Source organism: Dermacentor albipictus, unplaced genomic scaffold (assembly GCF_038994185.2).
Source record: "Dermacentor albipictus isolate Rhodes 1998 colony unplaced genomic scaffold, USDA_Dalb.pri_finalv2 scaffold_27, whole genome shotgun sequence".
NCBI lineage: Eukaryota > Metazoa > Arthropoda > Arachnida > Ixodida > Ixodidae > Dermacentor > Dermacentor albipictus.
In genome coordinates this window covers 1,148,014-1,166,244 of record NW_027225581.1, presented here as the reverse complement: position 1 = coordinate 1,166,244, position 18,231 = coordinate 1,148,014, and the positions used below count along the sequence as shown (strand labels likewise).

Below are 18,231 nucleotides of genomic sequence, written 5' to 3'. Positions count from 1 at the left end.
AGAAAGAAAGACCTACATGGCTACTGACATCTCCTATAAGTAATGCAATATGCGTGGTTCCTTAATTATTCGGTTTTTGTTAGAAATTATGGGCCAACAGTAACAAGCGAACACGCCGTTTATAAAAAAAGAAACGACACTAAAGATTGCAAAGGTAGCAGAGTTGCACGAGATTAGGAAATTTCAATAGAAGTATTATAACGCAGCGAGTTTGACCACTCGTTGAAAGCAGTGGCGGCCACACTTTGATTCACACTGAAAGAAATACCTACATGGCTACTGGCATCTCCTATAAGTAATGCAATATGCGTGGCTCCCTAAGTATTCGCTTTTTGACAGAAATTATGGGCCAACAGTAACAAGCGAACACGCCGTTTATAAAAAAAGAAACGACACTAAAGATTACAAATGTAGCAGAGTTGCGCGAGATTAGGAAATTTCAATCGAAGTAATATAACGCAGTGAGTTTGACCACTCGTTGAAAGCAGCGGCGGCCACACTTTGTTTCACAATGAAAGAAAGACCTACATGGCTACTGACATCTGCTACAAATAATGCAATATGCGTGGTTCCTTAATTATTCGGTTTTTGTTAGAAATTATGGGCCAACAGTAACAAGCGAACACGCCGTTTATAAAAAAAGAAACGACACTAAAGATTACAAATGTAGCAGAGTTGCACGAGTTTAGGAAATTTCAATCGAAGTAATATAACGCAGTGAGTTTGACCACTCGTTGAAAGCAGTGGCAGCCACACTTTGATTCACACTGAAAGAAATACCTACATGGCTACTGGCATCTCCTATAAGTAATGCAATATGCGTGGTTCCTTAATTATTCACCTTTTGATAAAAATTATGGGCCAACAGTAACAAGCGAACACGCCGTTTATAAAAAAAGAAACGACACTAAAGATTGCAAAGGCAGCAGAGTTGCACGAGATTAGGAAATTTCAATCGAAGTAATATAACGCAGTGAGTTTGACCACTCGTTGAAAGCAGTGGCAGCCACACTTTGATTCACACTGAAAGAAATACCTACATGGCTACTGGCATCTCCTATAAGTAATGCAATATGCGTGGTTCCTTAATTATTCACCTTTTGATAAAAATTATGGGCCAACAGTAACAAGCGAACACGCCGTTTATAAAAAAAGAAACGACACTAAAGATTGCAAAGGCAGCAGAGTTGCACGAGATTAGGAAATTTCAATCGAAGTAATATAACGCAGTGAGTTTTACCACTCGTTGAAAGCAGTGGGGGCCACACTTTGATTCACACTGAAAGAAAGACCTACATGGCTACTGGCATCTCCTATAAGTAATGCAGTATGCATGGATCCCTAATTATTCGCTTTTTGATAGAAATTATGGGCCAGTAAGAAGCCAACACGCCGTTTATAAAAAAAGAAACGACACTAAAGATTGCAAAGGCAGCAGAGTTGCACGAGATTAGGAAATTTCAATCGAAGTATTATAACGCAGCGAGTTTGACCACTCGTTGAAAGCAGCGGCGGCCACACTTTGTTTCACAATGAAAGAAAGACCTACATGGCTACTGACATCTGCTACAAATAATGCAATATGCGTGGTTCCTTAATTATTCGGTTTTGGTTAGAAATTATGGGCCAACAGTAACAAGCGAACACGCCGTTTATAAAAAAAGAAACGACACTAAAGATTACAAATGTATCAGAGTTGCACGAGATTAAGAAATTTCAATCGAAGTAATATAACGCACTGAGTTTGACCACTCGTTGAAAGCAGTGGCAGCCACACTTTGATTCACACTGAAAGAAAGACCTACATGGCTACTGACATCTCCTATAAGTAATGCAATATGCGTGGTTCCTTAATTATTCGGTTTTTGTTAGAAATTATGGGCCAACAGTAACAAGCGAACACGCCGTTTATAAAAAAAGAAACGACACTAAAGATTACAAATGTAGCAGAGTTGCACGAGATTAGGAAATTTCAATCGAAGTAATATAACGCAGTGAGTTTGACCACTCGTTGAAAGCAGCGGCGGCCACACTTTGTTTCACACTGAAAGAAAGACCTACATGGCTACTGACATCTCCTATAAGTAATGCAATATGCGTGGTTCCTTAATTATTCGGTTTTTGTTAGAAATTATGGGCCAACAGTAACAAGCGAACACGCCGTTTATAAAAAAAGAAACGAGACTAAAGATTACAAATGTAGCAGAGTTGCACGAGATTAGGAAATTTCAATCGAAGTAATATAACGCAGTGAGTTTGACCACTCGTTGAAAGCAGCGGCAGCCACACTTTGTTTCACACTGAAAGAAACACTGGGCTCACACTGGGCTCGGTGGCACGACAGCCATGACAACAGCCGCTTACCTGCGACGCCTTTTCGTTCTGCAGGTTCTGCTCTGGTGTAGCCCTCGACCACGCGACAACGGATGCGCTGGCGGCATCCCGGAGGTCTCTTGGCTCCCGGCTTGGCCAGACGCAGCAAATGACCTTGATTTGCCACACCGGACGAAGCGCACCCCACCGACACCACGAGGGACTGCTACATCGCCACCCGAAGATCCGTTTCACGAGCCACCACCTTGGCTCTTACAACTGCGCCCCCTGGTTCTACCGTTATCAAGCCACCAGATAACGTCGCCTTTCACCCAGGACTATATAAGTGTGACACCGTGCAGCGCGGCATTCTATGGGCTCGGTGGCACGACAGCCATGACAACAGCCGCTTACCTGCGACGCCTTTTCGTTCTGCAGGTTCTGCTCTGGTGTAGCCCTCGACCACGCGACAACGGATGCGCTGGCGGCATCCCGGAGGTCTCTTGGCTCCCGGCTTGGCCAGACGCAGCAAATGACCTTGATTTGCCACACCGGACGAAGCGCACCCCACCGACACCACGAGGGACTGCTACATCGCCACCCGAAGATCCGTTTCACGAGCCACCACCTTGGCTCTTACAACTGCGCCCCCTGGTTCTACCGTTATCAAGCCACCAGATAACGTCGCCTTTCACCCAGGACTATATAAGTGTGACACCGTGCAGCGCGGCATTCTATGGGCTCGGTGGCACGACAGCCATGACAACAGCCGCTTACCTGCGACGCCTTTTCGTTCTGCAGGTAAATTATCAGTATTCATTGTATGGCCGACGTACTCGTTATATGGCCCTTGTTGTGCTGCCGAGCCCACATTGTTGTATTTATATTGCTTTCGATTGTGCACGTGTCCTTCATCAACTACTAATACTGTCCGGAGACGTCGAGTTAAACCCAGGTCCAAGCACCCGTGCAAGCGAAACGCAAACATCCAGTGACATAATGACCGCACTGACTGAAATTCAATCTGGCCAAGCTTCACTACTAAAAGAAATGAAATCCCTGCAGCGTAAGCTGTCCCAGAGCGACAGCGCTATAAAGGAGATTAAAGACCGCCTTGTCAAAATTGAAGAAGACTGCGCATCCCTGGTAGTAATAAAAGAACAAGTTCACGATATCCGGACGCTTGCCGATCAAAATGCAAAAGATATATCGTTGATTAAGGCCAGGCTGGACGACTCGGAAGACCGCGCGCGACGCTCAAACCTAGTGTTCTTTGGATTAACAGATCGCGAACGTGAAACGTGGGCCGAGTCAGAATCATTAATAATAGATCTATGCTGTAAACAATTAAATATAACTGTTCAGTCGGTGGACATCGAACGTGCCCACCGTTTGGGCAAATTCAAAGTAAACAGCAACAGGCCAATTATTGTAAAACTTTCACATTTCAAAGTAAAAGAACAAATTCTTTCACAGGGTAGGAAACTCAAGGGCACCGAATATAGAATTTCAGAAGATTACTCTCCTAACACTCTAACAGCTAGAAGGCGTTTAGTCGAATTCGCCAAGACACAACAGAAACCATTCAAGCTCCGACATGACAAGCTAACTATTGGAAACAAAGCTTACACGTTTGACCGCAACGCCCAAAAGGTTGTCCCTTGTGCTTTAAATGCCTAGGCCCCAGCAATGCTAACTCCAAGAAAAATTGTTTTTCGTTTGTTTTTACTAACATTAGAAGCATTTTTCCGAAGCTTGACGCTCTCAGTAATCTTGCCGACACAACAGAGTCTGACCTAATTGTTATTACTGAAACTTGGCTTAATTCTACAATAGAAGACTCTGAAATATTGCCATTTTTCCCTAACTTCAATATCTTCAGGCATGATCGAACTACCAGACGTGGTGGCGGCGTTTTCATTGGCGCTCATAAGGACCTTCAATGTACTGAAATTAACACATCGTCCTCCCTAGAAATTCTGTTCGTCCTGTGTAATGCCTCTTACCCACCCACAATAATCGCAGTCTGCTATCGCCCCCCTGGTAATGATCCTAACTTTGTTGCAGAATTCCACGAAACATTGCGTTCGGTTACTGAATTGCATCACCACTCTCCGATATTACTGTTCGGTGATTTTAACTTCCCCGCCATAAACTGGACTAACCTAACATCAGCAACTTCGCAACAAAGTACCGAAAGCGATTTTGTTAACTCCTGCCTAACCTTTGGATTAACGCAACTTGTCACTGAACCTACACGTCAAGGTTGTAATTCTTCTAACATACTCGACCTCATTTTTGCTTCTGATCCTGACAAAGTTTATGCAATGACGCATTTGCCTGGTCTTAGTGATCATTCTATAATCCATGCATCGTACTCCTGTCAGCTTACACAACCTACAAAGATAACCAAAGTGATCAAACTGTATGACAAAGGGAATTACTCGGCAATTAACTCGGAACTCGCACATTTTGCTGTTTCATTCCACACCAGTTTTTTGACACGTTCTGTCGAAACTAACTGGCTGCTTTTTAAAAACAAAATGCTCGATGTGTTCGCGAGATACGTACCTGTTATCACCCTAACCGAAAAACAGTCATCCCCATGGTTTAATATCACACTAAAGCGTCTTAACAATAAAAAGAAAAGGCTTTTTCGCTCGGCTAAACGATTTAACAACGCAGGCGCATGGAATAAGTATTACCTTGCAGAAAAAGAATTCGAAGCTCTAGCAAATAAAGAAAAACGCACTTTTTTTTCCCGAACGCTGCCGTCTATGTTAAGAAATAACCCCCAAAAATTCTGGAAAGTTATTAACCCTAATAACTCCCAGCCATTAGCTCTGTTTGACGATCAAAACCATCGTATTCCCGATTGCGAAATTGCTGAACAACTTAACCGTACTTTTTCTTCCGTCTTCACAACTGAACCTGTCAACATATTACCTCGCTTCCCTCTTTCGGATCATGCAGTCATGCCTGATATTACATTTTGTCCTTACGGCATTGAGAAACTAATTGATTCATTAAAACTTACATCATCGTCTGGCGTCGATGAAATAAATGTTAAAATGCTGAAAAACACCAAAACAAATGTGAGCGCGATGTTATGTGCTATTTTTCAGCAATCATTGTCATCAGGAGTGGTGCCGGAAGACTGGAGAGTAGGCAAGATTGTTCCAGTCCCCAAAAAAGGTCCTCCATCGTTGTGCTCTAGTTATCGCCCCATTTCACTCACCAGTGTTTGTTGCAAACTAATGGAGCATGTTATTTACTCTCAGATTGTAAACTTTTTAGTATCCAATAACGTCTTTCACCCAGCTCAACATGGCTTCCGTAAAGGTCTTTCATGTGACACCCAACTAGCTTTATTTTTTCATGATCTAAGCTCTAACCTTGACTTGAACGTACCTGTAGATGCTATTTTCTTAGACTTTGAAAAGGCATTTGACAAAGTTCCACACCAACGGCTACTCCTAAAACTTTCCCGTCTCAAGATTAATCCATTTGTACTAGACTGGAAACGTAGCTTCCTTACTAACCGACAACAGTTTGTATTTGCTAACACACAGTCATCTAAAAGATCTTCTGTCCTTTCGGGCGTACCACAAGGCACAGTTCTCGGACCACTACTCTTTCTAATTTACATTAATGATCTTCCTACTAATATCACTTCTAACATTCGATTGTTCGCAGACGATTGTGTAGTTTATCGAAGCATAACTAACACTTCAGACATGCATTTGCTCCAAGATGACCTAAAACGCATTGAATTATGGTGTAACAAATGGTTGATGTCTTTAAATACTAAAAAAACCTCACTAGTTTCTTTCCATCGCAGACAGCATCACCAATCGGGGAAATACACCATATACGGTGCCGAAATCTCATCCGTAGACTCGTATAAATACCTCGGCGTAACATTTTCAACTACCCTAAATTGGTCACAACATGTCATTAACTTGGCCAATGCCGCGAATCGAACCCTCGGTTTTCTGCGCCGGAATCTAAGACTTGCTCCCCCATCAGTAAAATTGTTAGCTTATGTTACATATGTCCGCCCTAAGTTAGAATATGCATGCTCTGTCTGGGATCCTCATCAACATAACCTATCTAATACACTAGAATCAATTCAAAACCGTGCAGCCCGGTTTGTCTACTCTGAATATTCTTATCATGCAAGCGTGTCTGAACTAAAATCCCGTGCCGGTCTTACTAATCTAGAATCGCGACGTCTTATTTCTAGGCTGTGTCTTTTTCACAAATTCTATCATTCACCACTCCACATTTCAGCTATACTACCAGCTCATCGTCAGTCCAGCCGCATTAGCCACAGCAAAGCCGTGTATCCTCCCCCGGCGCAGACTACCTCTCATCTACGATCATTTTTTGTGAAAACCGCCAGGGACTGGAACGGTCTGTCTGCCGACATCACGCACCACTCCGACACTCATCACTTCAAGGCTGCTCTAGAATCACTGTTTGTTAAAGCCCATCCCTCATGTAATACCCCATCTCTGGGGCCTTTGAGGTATAATAAATAAAAAAAAAAAAAAATACCTACATGGCTACAGGCATCTCCTATAAGTAATGCAATATGCGTGGCTCCCTAATTATTCGCTTTTTGATAGAAATTATGGGCCAACAGTAACAAGCGAACACGCCGTTTATAAAAAAAGAAACGAGACTAAAGATTACAAATGTAGCAGAGTTGCGCGAGATTAGGAAATTTCAATAGAAGTATTATAACGCAGCGAGTTTGACCACTCGTTGAAAGCAGTGGCAGCCACACTTTGTTTCACACTGAAAGAAATACCTACATGGCTACTGGCATCTGCTACAAATAATGCAATAAGTGCGGTTCCTTATTTATTCACTCTTTGATAGAAATTATGGGCCAACAGTAACAAGCGAACACGCCGTTTATAAAAAAAGAAACGACACTAAAGATTGCAAAGGTAGCAGAGTTGCACGAGATTAGGAAATTTCAATAGTAGTATTATAACGCAGCGAGTTTGACCACTCGTTGAAAGCAGCGGCGGTCACACTTTGTTTCACACTGAAAGAAAGACCTACATGGCTACTGACATCTGCTACAAATAATGCAATAAGTGCGGTTCCTTATTTATTCACTCATTGATAGAAATTTTGGGCCAACAGTAACAAGCGAACACGCCGTTTATAAAAAAAGAAACGACACTAAAGATTGCAAAGGCAGCAGAGTTGCACGAGATTAGGAAATTTCAATCGAAGTAATATAACGCAGCGAGTTTGACCACTCGTTGAAAGCAGCGGCGGCCACACTTTGTTTCACACTGAAAGAAAGACCTACATGGCTACTGACATCTCCTATAAGTAATGCAATATGCGTGGTTCCTTAATTATTCGGTTTTTGTTAGAAATTATGGGCCAAGAGTAACAAGCGAACACGCCGTTTATAAAAAAAAGAAACGACACTAAAGATTGCAAAGGTAGCAGAGTTGCACGAGATTAAGAAATTTCAATAGAAGTATTATAACGCAGCGAGTTTGACCACTCGTTGAAAGCAGTGGCGGCCACACTTTGATTCACACTGAAAGAAATACCTACATGGCTACTGGCATCTCCTATAAGTAATGCAATATGCGTGGCTCCCTAATTATTCGCTTTTTGACAGAAATTATGGGCCAACAGTAACAAGCGAACACGCCGTTTATAAAAAAAGAAACGACACTAAAGATTGCAAAGGCAGCAGAGTTGCACGAGATTAGGAAATTTCAATCGAAGTAATATAACGCAGTGAGTTTTACCACTCGTTGAAAGCAGTGGGGGCCACACTTTGATTCACAATGAAAGAAAGACCTACATGGCTACTGACATCTGCTACAAATAATGCAATATGCGTGGTTCCTTAATTATTCGGTTTTTGTTAGAAATTATGGGCCAACAGTAACAAGCGAACACGCCGTTTATAAAAAAAGAAACGACACTAAAGATTACAAATGTAGCAGAGTTGCACGAGTTTAGGAAATTTCAATCGAAGTAATATAACGCAGTGAGTTTGACCACTCGTTGAAAGCAGTGGCAGCCACACTTTGATTCACACTGAAAGAAATACCTACATGGCTACTGGCATCTCCTATAAGTAACGCAATATGCGTGGTTCCTTAATTATTCACCTTTTGATAAAAATTATGGGCCAACAGTAACAAGCGAACACGCCGTTTATAAAAAAAGAAACGACACTAAAGATTACAAATGTAGCAGAGTTGCACGAGTTTAGGAAATTTCAATCGAAGTAATATAACGCAGTGAGTTTGACCACTCGTTGAAAGCAGTGGCAGCCACGCTTTGATTCACACTGAAAGAAATACCTACATGGCTACTGGCATCTCCTATAAGTAACGCAATATGCGTGGTTCCTTAATTATTCACCTTTTGATAAAAATTATGGGCCAACAGTAACAAGCGAACACGCCGTTTATAAAAAAAGAAACGACACTAAAGATTGCAAAGGCAGCAGAGTTGCACGAGATTAGGAAATTTCAATCGAAGTAATATAACGCAGTGAGTTTGACCACTCGTTGAAAGCAGTGGCAGCCACACTTTGATTCACACTGAAAGAAATACCTACATGGCTACTGGCATCTCCTATAAGTAATGCAATATGCGTGGTTCCTTAATTATTCACCTTTTGATAAAAATTATGGGCCAACAGTAACAAGCGAACACGCCGTTTATAAAAAAAGAAACGACACTAAAGATTGCAAAGGCAGCAGAGTTGCACGAGATTAGGAAATTTCAATCGAAGTAATATAACGCAGTGAGTTTTACCACTCGTTGAAAGCAGTGGGGGCCACACTTTGATTCACACTGAAAGAAAGACCTACATGGCTACTGGCATCTCCTATAAGTAATGCAGTATGCATGGATCCCTAATTATTCGCTTTTTGATAGAAATTATGGGCCAGTAAGAAGCCAACACGCCGTTTATAAAAAAAGAAACGACACTAAAGATTGCAAAGGCAGCAGAGTTGCACGAGATTAGGAAATTTCAATCGAAGTATTATAACGCAGCGAGTTTGACCACTCGTTGAAAGCAGCGGCGGCCACACTTTGTTTCACAATGAAAGAAAGACCTACATGGCTACTGACATCTGCTACAAATAATGCAATATGCGTGGTTCCTTAATTATTCGGTTTTTGTTAGAAATTATGGGCCAACAGTAACAAGCGAACACGCCGTTTATAAAAAAAGAAACGACACTAAAGATTACAAATGTATCAGAGTTGCACGAGATTAAGAAATTTCAATCGAAGTAATATAACGCACTGAGTTTGACCACTCGTTGAAAGCAGTGGCAGCCACACTTTGATTCACACTGAAAGAAAGACCTACATGGCTACTGACATCTCCTATAAGTAATGCAATATGCGTGGTTCCTTAATTATTCGGTTTTTGTTAGAAATTATGGGCCAACAGTAACAAGCGAACACGCCGTTTATAAAAAAAGAAACGACACTAAAGATTACAAATGTAGCAGAGTTGCACGAGATTAGGAAATTTCAATCGAAGTAATATAACGCAGTGAGTTTGACCACTCGTTGAAAGCAGCGGCGGCCACACTTTGTTTCACACTGAAAGAAAGACCTACATGGCTACTGACATCTCCTATAAGTAATGCAATATGCGTGGTTCCTTAATTATTCGGTTTTTGTTAGAAATTATGGGCCAACAGTAACAAGCGAACACGCCGTTTATAAAAAAAGAAACGACACTAAAGATTGCAAATGTATCAGAGTTGCACGAGATTAGGAAATTTCAATCGAAGTAATATAACGCACTGAGTTTGACCACTCGTTGAAAGCAGTGGCAGCCACACTTTGATTCACACTGAAAGAAAGACCTACATGGCTACTGGCATCTCCTATAAGTAATGCAATATGCGTGGTTCCTTAATTATTCAGTTTTTGATAGAAAGTATGGGCCAACAGTAACAAGCGAACACGCCGTTTATAAAAAAAGAAATGACACTAAAGATTGCAAAGGTAGCAGAGTTGTGCGAGATTAGGGAATTTCAATAGAAGTAATATACCGCAGTGAGTTTTACCACTCGTTGAAAGCAGTGGGGGCCACACTTTGATTCACACTGAAAGAAAGACCTACATGGCTACTGGCATCTCCTATAAGTAATGCAGTATGCATGGATCCCTAATTATTCGCTTTTTGATAGAAATTATGGGCCAGTAAGAAGCCAACACGCCGTTTATAAAAAAAGAAACGACACTAAAGATTGCAAAGGCAGCAGAGTTGCACGAGATTAGGAAATTTCAATCGAAGTATTATAACGCAGCGAGTTTGACCACTCGTTGAAAGCAGCGGCGGCCACACTTTGTTTCACAATGAAAGAAAGACCTACATGGCTACTGACATCTGCTACAAATAATGCAATATGCGTGGTTCCTTAATTATTCGGTTTTTGTTAGAAATTATGGGCCAACAGTAACAAGCGAACACGCCGTTTATAAAAAAAGAAACGACACTAAAGATTACAAATGTATCAGAGTTGCACGAGATTAAGAAATTTCAATCGAAGTAATATAACGCACTGAGTTTGACCACTCGTTGAAAGCAGTGGCAGCCACACTTTGATTCACACTGAAAGAAAGACCTACATGGCTACTGACATCTCCTATAAGTAATGCAATATGCGTGGTTCCTTAATTATTCGGTTTTTGTTAGAAATTATGGGCCAACAGTAACAAGCGAACACGCCGTTTATAAAAAAAGAAACGACACTAAAGATTACAAATGTAGCAGAGTTGCACGAGATTAGGAAATTTCAATCGAAGTAATATAACGCAGTGAGTTTGACCACTCGTTGAAAGCAGCGGCGGCCACACTTTGTTTCACACTGAAAGAAAGACCTACATGGCTACTGACATCTCCTATAAGTAATGCAATATGCGTGGTTCCTTAATTATTCGGTTTTTGCTAGAAATTATGGGCCAACAGTAACAAGCGAACACGCCGTTTATAAAAAAAGAAACGACACTAAAGATTGCAAATGTATCAGAGTTGCACGAGATTAGGAAATTTCAATCGAAGTAATATAACGCAGTGAGTTTGACCACTCGATGAAAGCAGCGGCGGCCACACTTTGTTTCACACTGAAAGAAAGACCTACATGGCTACTGACATCTCCTATAAGTAATGCAATATGCGTGGTTCCTTAATTATTCGGTTTTTGTTAGAAATTATGGGCCAACAGTAACAAGCGAACACGCCGTTTATAAAAAAAGAAACGACACTAAAGATTACAAATGTATCAGAGTTGCACGAGATTAAGAAATTTCAATCGAAGTAATATAACGCACTGAGTTTGACCACTCGTTGAAAGCAGTGGCAGCCACACTTTGATTCACACTGAAAGAAAGACCTACATGGCTACTGACATCTCCTATAAGTAATGCAATATGCGTGGTTCCTTAATTATTCGGTTTTTGTTAGAAATTATGGGCCAACAGTAACAAGCGAACACGCCGTTTATAAAAAAAGAAACGACACTAAAGATTACAAATGTAGCAGAGTTGCACGAGATTAGGAAATTTCAATCGAAGTAATATAACGCAGTGAGTTTGACCACTCGTTGAAAGCAGCGGCGGCCACACTTTGTTTCACACTGAAAGAAAGACCTACATGGCTACTGACATCTCCTATAAGTAATGCAATATGCGTGGTTCCTTAATTATTCGGTTTTTGTTAGAAATTATGGGCCAACAGTAACAAGCGAACACGCCGTTTATAAAAAAAGAAACGACACTAAAGATTACAAATGTAGCAGAGTTGCACGAGATTAGGAAATTTCAATCGAAGTAATATAACGCAGTGAGTTTGACCACTCGTTGAAAGCAGTGGCAGCCACACTTTGATTCACACTGAAAGAAATACCTACATGGCTACAGGCATCTCCTATAAGTAATGCAATATGCGTGGCTCCCTAATTATTCGCTTTTTGATAGAAATTATGGGCCAACAGTAACAAGCGAACACGCCGTTTATAAAAAAAGAAACGACACTAAAGATTACAAATGTAGCAGAGTTGCGCGAGATTAGGAAATTTCAATAGAAGTATTATAACGCAGCGAGTTTGACCACTCGTTGAAAGCAGCGGCGGCCACACTTTGTTTCACACTGAAAGAAAGACCTACATGGCTACTGACATCTCCTATAAGTAATGCAATATGCGTGGCTCCCTAATTATTCGCTTTTTGATAGAAATTATGGGCCAACAGTAACAAGCGAACACGCCGTTTATAAAAAAAGAAACGACACTAAAGATTACAAATGTAGCAGAGTTGCGCGAGATTAGGAAATTTCAATAGAAGTATTATAACGCAGCGAGTTTGACCACTCGTTGAAAGCAGTGGCAGCCACACTTTGTTTCACACTGAAAGAAATACCTACATGGCTACTGGCATCTGCTACAAATAATGCAATAAGTGCGGTTCCTTATTTATTCACTCTTTGATAGAAATTATGGGCCAACAGTAACAAGCGAACACGCCGTTTATAAAAAAAGAAACGACACTAAAGATTGCAAAGGTAGCAGAGTTGCACGAGATTAGGAAATTTCAATAGTAGTATTATAACGCAGCGAGTTTGACCACTCGTTGAAAGCAGCGGCGGTCACACTTTGTTTCACACTGAAAGAAAGACCTACATGGCTACTGACATCTGCTACAAATAATGCAATAAGTGCGGTTCCTTATTTATTCACTCATTGATAGAAATTTTGGGCCAACAGTAACAAGCGAACACGGCGTTTATAAAAAAAGAAACGACACTAAAGATTGCAAAGGCAGCAGAGTTCCACGAGATTAGGAAATTTCAATCGAAGTAATATAACGCAGCGAGTTTGACCACTCGTTGAAAGCAGCGGCGGCCACACTTTGTTTCACACTGAAAGAAAGACCTACATGGCTACTGACATCTCCTATATGTAATGCAATATGCGTGGTTCCTTAATTATTCGGTTTTTGTTAGAAATTATGGGCCAAGAGTAACAAGCGAACACGCCGTTTATAAAAAAAAGAAACGACACTAAAGATTGCAAAGGTAGCAGAGTTGCACGAGATTAAGAAATTTCAATAGAAGTATTATAACGCAGCGAGTTTGACCACTCGTTGAAAGCAGTGGCGGCCACACTTTGATTCACACTGAAAGAAATACCTACATGGCTACTGGCATCTCCTATAAGTAATGCAATATGCGTGGCTCCCTAATTATTCGCTTTTTGACAGAAATTATGGGCCAACAGTAACAAGCGAACACGCCGTTTATAAAAAAAGAAACGACACTAAAGATTACAAATGTAGCAGAGTTGCGCGAGATTAGGAAATTTCAATCGAAGTAATATAACGCAGCGAGTTTGACCACTCGTTGAAAGCAGCGGCGGCCACACTTTGTTTCACACTGAAAGAAAGACCTACATGGCTACTGACATCTCCTATAGGTAATGCAATATGCGTGGTTCCTTAATTATTCGGTTTTTGTTAGAAATTATGGGCCAAGAGTAACAAGCGAACACGCCGTTTATAAAAAAAAGAAACGACACTAAAGATTGCAAAGGTAGCAGAGTTGCACGAGATTAAGAAATTTCAATAGAAGTATTATAACGCAGCGAGTTTGACCACTCGTTGAAAGCAGTGGCGGCCACACTTTGATTCACACTGAAAGAAATACCTACATGGCTACTGGCATCTCCTATAAGTAATGCAATATGCGTGGTTCCTTAATTATTCGGTTTTTGTTAGAAATTATGGGCCAAGAGTAACAAGCGAACACGCCGTTTATAAAAAAAAGAAACGACACTAAAGATTGCAAAGGTAGCAGAGTTGCACGAGATTAAGAAATTTCAATAGAAGTATTATAACGCAGCGAGTTTGACCACTCGTTGAAAGCAGTGGCGGCCACACTTTGTTTCACAATGAAAGAAAGACCTACATGGCTACTGACATCTGCTACAAATAATGCAATATGCGTGGTTCCTTAATTATTCGGTTTTTGTTAGAAATTATGGGCCAACATTAACAAGCGAACACGCCGTTTATAAAAGAAGAAACGACACTAAAGATTACAAATGTAGCAGAGTTGCACGAGTTTAGGAAATTTCAATCGAAGTAATATAACGCAGTGAGTTTGACCACTCGTTGAAAGCAGTGGCAGCCACACTTTGATTCACACTGAAAGAAATACCTACATGGCTACTGGCATCTCCTATAAGTAACGCAATATGCGTGGTTCCTTAATTATTCACCTTTTGATAAAAATTATGGGCCAACAGTAACAAGCGAACACGCCGTTTATAAAAAAAGAAACGACACTAAAGATTGCAAAGGCAGCAGAGTTGCACGAGATTAGGAAATTTCAATCGAAGTAATATAACGCAGTGAGTTTGACCACTCGTTGAAAGCAGTGGCAGCCACACTTTGATTCACACTGAAAGAAATACCTACATGGCTACTGGCATCTCCTATAAGTAATGCAATATGCGTGGTTCCTTAATTATTCACCTTTTGATAAAAATTATGGGCCAACAGTAACAAGCGAACACGCCGTTTATAAAAAAAGAAACGACACTAAAGATTGCAAAGGCAGCAGAGTTGCACGAGATTAGGAAATTTCAATCGAAGTAATATAACGCAGTGAGTTTTACCACTCGTTCAAAGCAGTGGGGGCCACACTTTGATTCACACTGAAAGAAAGACCTACATGGCTACTGGCATCTCCTATAAGTAATGCAGTATGCATGGATCCCTAATTATTCGCTTTTTGATAGAAATTATGGGCCAGTAAGAAGCCAACACGCCGTTTATAAAAAAAGAAACGACACTAAAGATTGCAAAGGCAGCAGAGTTGCACGAGATTAGGAAATTTCAATCGAAGTATTATAACGCAGCGAGTTTGACCACTCGTTGAAAGCAGCGGCGGCCACACTTTGTTTCACAATGAAAGAAAGACCTACATGGCTACTGACATCTGCTACAAATAATGCAATATGCGTGGTTCCTTAATTATTCGGTTTTTGTTAGAAATTATGGGCCAACAGTAACAAGCGAACACGCCGTTTATAAAAAAAGAAACGACACTAAAGATTACAAATGTATCAGAGTTGCACGAGATTAAGAAATTTCAATCGAAGTAATATAACGCACTGAGTTTGACCACTCGTTGAAAGCAGTGGCAGCCACACTTTGATTCACACTGAAAGAAAGACCTACATGGCTACTGACATCTCCTATAAGTAATGCAATATGCGTGGTTCCTTAATTATTCGGTTTTTGTTAGAAATTATGGGCCAACAGTAACAAGCGAACACGCCGTTTATAAAAAAAGAAACGACACTAAAGATTACAAATGTAGCAGAGTTGCACGAGATTAGGAAATTTCAATCGAAGTAATATAACGCAGTGAGTTTGACCACTCGTTGAAAGCAGCGGCGGCCACACTTTGTTTCACACTGAAAGAAAGACCTACATGGCTACTGACATCTCCTATAAGTAATGCAATATGCGTGGTTCCTTAATTATTCGGTTTTTGTTAGAAATTATGGGCCAACAGTAACAAGCGAACACGCCGTTTATAAAAAAAGAAACAACACTAAAGATTGCAAATGTATCAGAGTTGCACGAGATTAGGAAATTTCAATCGAAGTAATATAACGCACTGAGTTTGACCACTCGTTGAAAGCAGTGGCAGCCACACTTTGATTCACACTGAAAGAAAGACCTACATGGCTACTGGCATCTCCTATAAGTAATGCAATATGCGTGGTTCCTTAATTATTCAGTTTTTGATAGAAAGTATGGGCCAACAGTAACAAGCGAACACGCCGTTTATAAAAAAAGAAATGACACTAAAGATTGCAAAGGTAGCAGAGTTGTGCGAGATTAGGGAATTTCAATAGAAGTAATATACCGCAGTGAGTTTTACCACTCGTTGAAAGCAGTGGGGGCCACACTTTGATTCACACTGAAAGAAAGACCTACATGGCTACTGGCATCTCCTATAAGTAATGCAGTATGCATGGATCCCTAATTATTCGCTTTTTGATAGAAATTATGGGCCAGTAAGAAGCCAACACGCCGTTTATAAAAAAAGAAACGACACTAAAGATTGCAAAGGCAGCAGAGTTGCACGAGATTAGGAAATTTCAATCGAAGTATTATAACGCAGCGAGTTTGACCACTCGTTGAAAGCAGCGGCGGCCACACTTTGTTTCACAATGAAAGAAAGACCTACATGGCTACTGACATCTGCTACAAATAATGCAATATGCGTGGTTCCTTAATTATTCGGTTTTTGTTAGAAATTATGGGCCAACAGTAACAAGCGAACACGCCGTTTATAAAAAAAGAAACGACACTAAAGATTACAAATGTATCAGAGTTGCACGAGATTAAGAAATTTCAATCGAAGTAATATAACGCACTGAGTTTGACCACTCGTTGAAAGCAGTGGCAGCCACACTTTGATTCACACTGAAAGAAAGACCTACATGGCTACTGACATCTCCTATAAGTAATGCAATATGCGTGGTTCCTTAATTATTCGGTTTTTGTTAGAAATTATGGGCCAACAGTAACAAGCGAACACGCCGTTTATAAAAAAAGAAACGACACTAAAGATTACAAATGTAGCAGAGTTGCACGAGATTAGGAAATTTCAATCGAAGTAATATAACGCAGTGAGTTTGACCACTCGTTGAAAGCAGCGGCGGCCACACTTTGTTTCACACTGAAAGAAAGACCTACATGGCTACTGACATCTCCTATAAGTAATGCAATATGCGTGGTTCCTTAATTATTCGGTTTTTGTTAGAAATTATGGGCCAACAGTAACAAGCGAACACGCCGTTTATAAAAAAAGAAACGACACTAAAGATTGCAAATGTATCAGAGTTGCACGAGATTAGGAAATTTCAATCGAAGTAATATAACGCACTGAGTTTGACCACTCGTTGAAAGCAGTGGCAGCCACACTTTGATTCACACTGAAAGAAAGACCTACATGGCTACTGACATCTCCTATAAGTAATGCAATATGCGTGGTTCCTTAATTATTCGGTTTTTGTTAGAAATTATGGGCCAACAGTAACAAGCGAACACGCCGTTTATAAAAAAAGAAACGACACTAAAGATTACAAATGTATCAGAGTTGCACGAGATTAGGAAATTTCAATCGAAGTATTATAACGCACTGAGTTTGACCACTCGTTGAAAGCAGTGGCAGCCACACTTTGATTCACACTGAAAGAAAGACCTACATGGCTACTGACATCTCCTATAAGTAATGCAATATGCGTGGTTCCTTAGTTATTCGGTTTTTATTAGAAATTATGGGCCAACAGTAACAAGCGAACACGCCGTTTATAAAAAAAGAAACGACACTAAAGATTACAAATGTAGCAGAGTTGCACGAGATTAGGAAATTTCAATCGAAGTAATATAACGCAGTGAGTTTGACCACTCGTTGAAAGCAGCGGCGGCCACACTTTGTTTCACACTGAAAGAAAGACCTACATGGCTACTGACATCTCCTATAAGTAATGCAATATGCGTGGTTCCTTAATTATTCGGTTTTTGTTAGAAATTATGGGCCAACAGTAACAAGCGAACACGCCGTTTATAAAAAAAGAAACGACACTAAAGATTACAAATGTAGCAGAGTTGCACGAGATTAGGAAATTTCAATCGAAGTAATATAACGCAGTGAGTTTGACCACTCGTTGAAAGCAGTGGCAGCCACACTTTGATTCACACTGAAAGAAATACCTACATGGCTACTTGCATCTCCTGTAAGTAATGAATATGCGTGGTTCATTAATTATTCACCTTTTGATAAAAATTATGGGCCAACAGTAACAAGCGAACACG

The 18,231-nt window shown here is 40.6% G+C and overlaps 1 protein-coding gene across 1 annotated transcript in view; it reads left to right on the top strand.

The window, feature by feature from the left end:
* Nucleotides 1–2,335: 2,335 nt before the first annotated feature.
* Nucleotides 2,336–18,231, top strand: part of LOC135920845 (uncharacterized) — a 74,512-nt gene continuing 58,616 nt past the window's right edge. Inside the window, exons 1-3 of the mRNA XM_070529670.1 lie at nt 2,336–3,114; nt 5,439–5,508; nt 6,607–6,844. Coding sequence (XP_070385771.1) covers nt 2,347–3,114; nt 5,439–5,508; nt 6,607–6,844 — 1,076 coding nt within the window. The 5' untranslated portion in view covers nt 2,336–2,346. The remainder of the gene's footprint in view (nt 3,115–5,438; nt 5,509–6,606; nt 6,845–18,231) is intronic.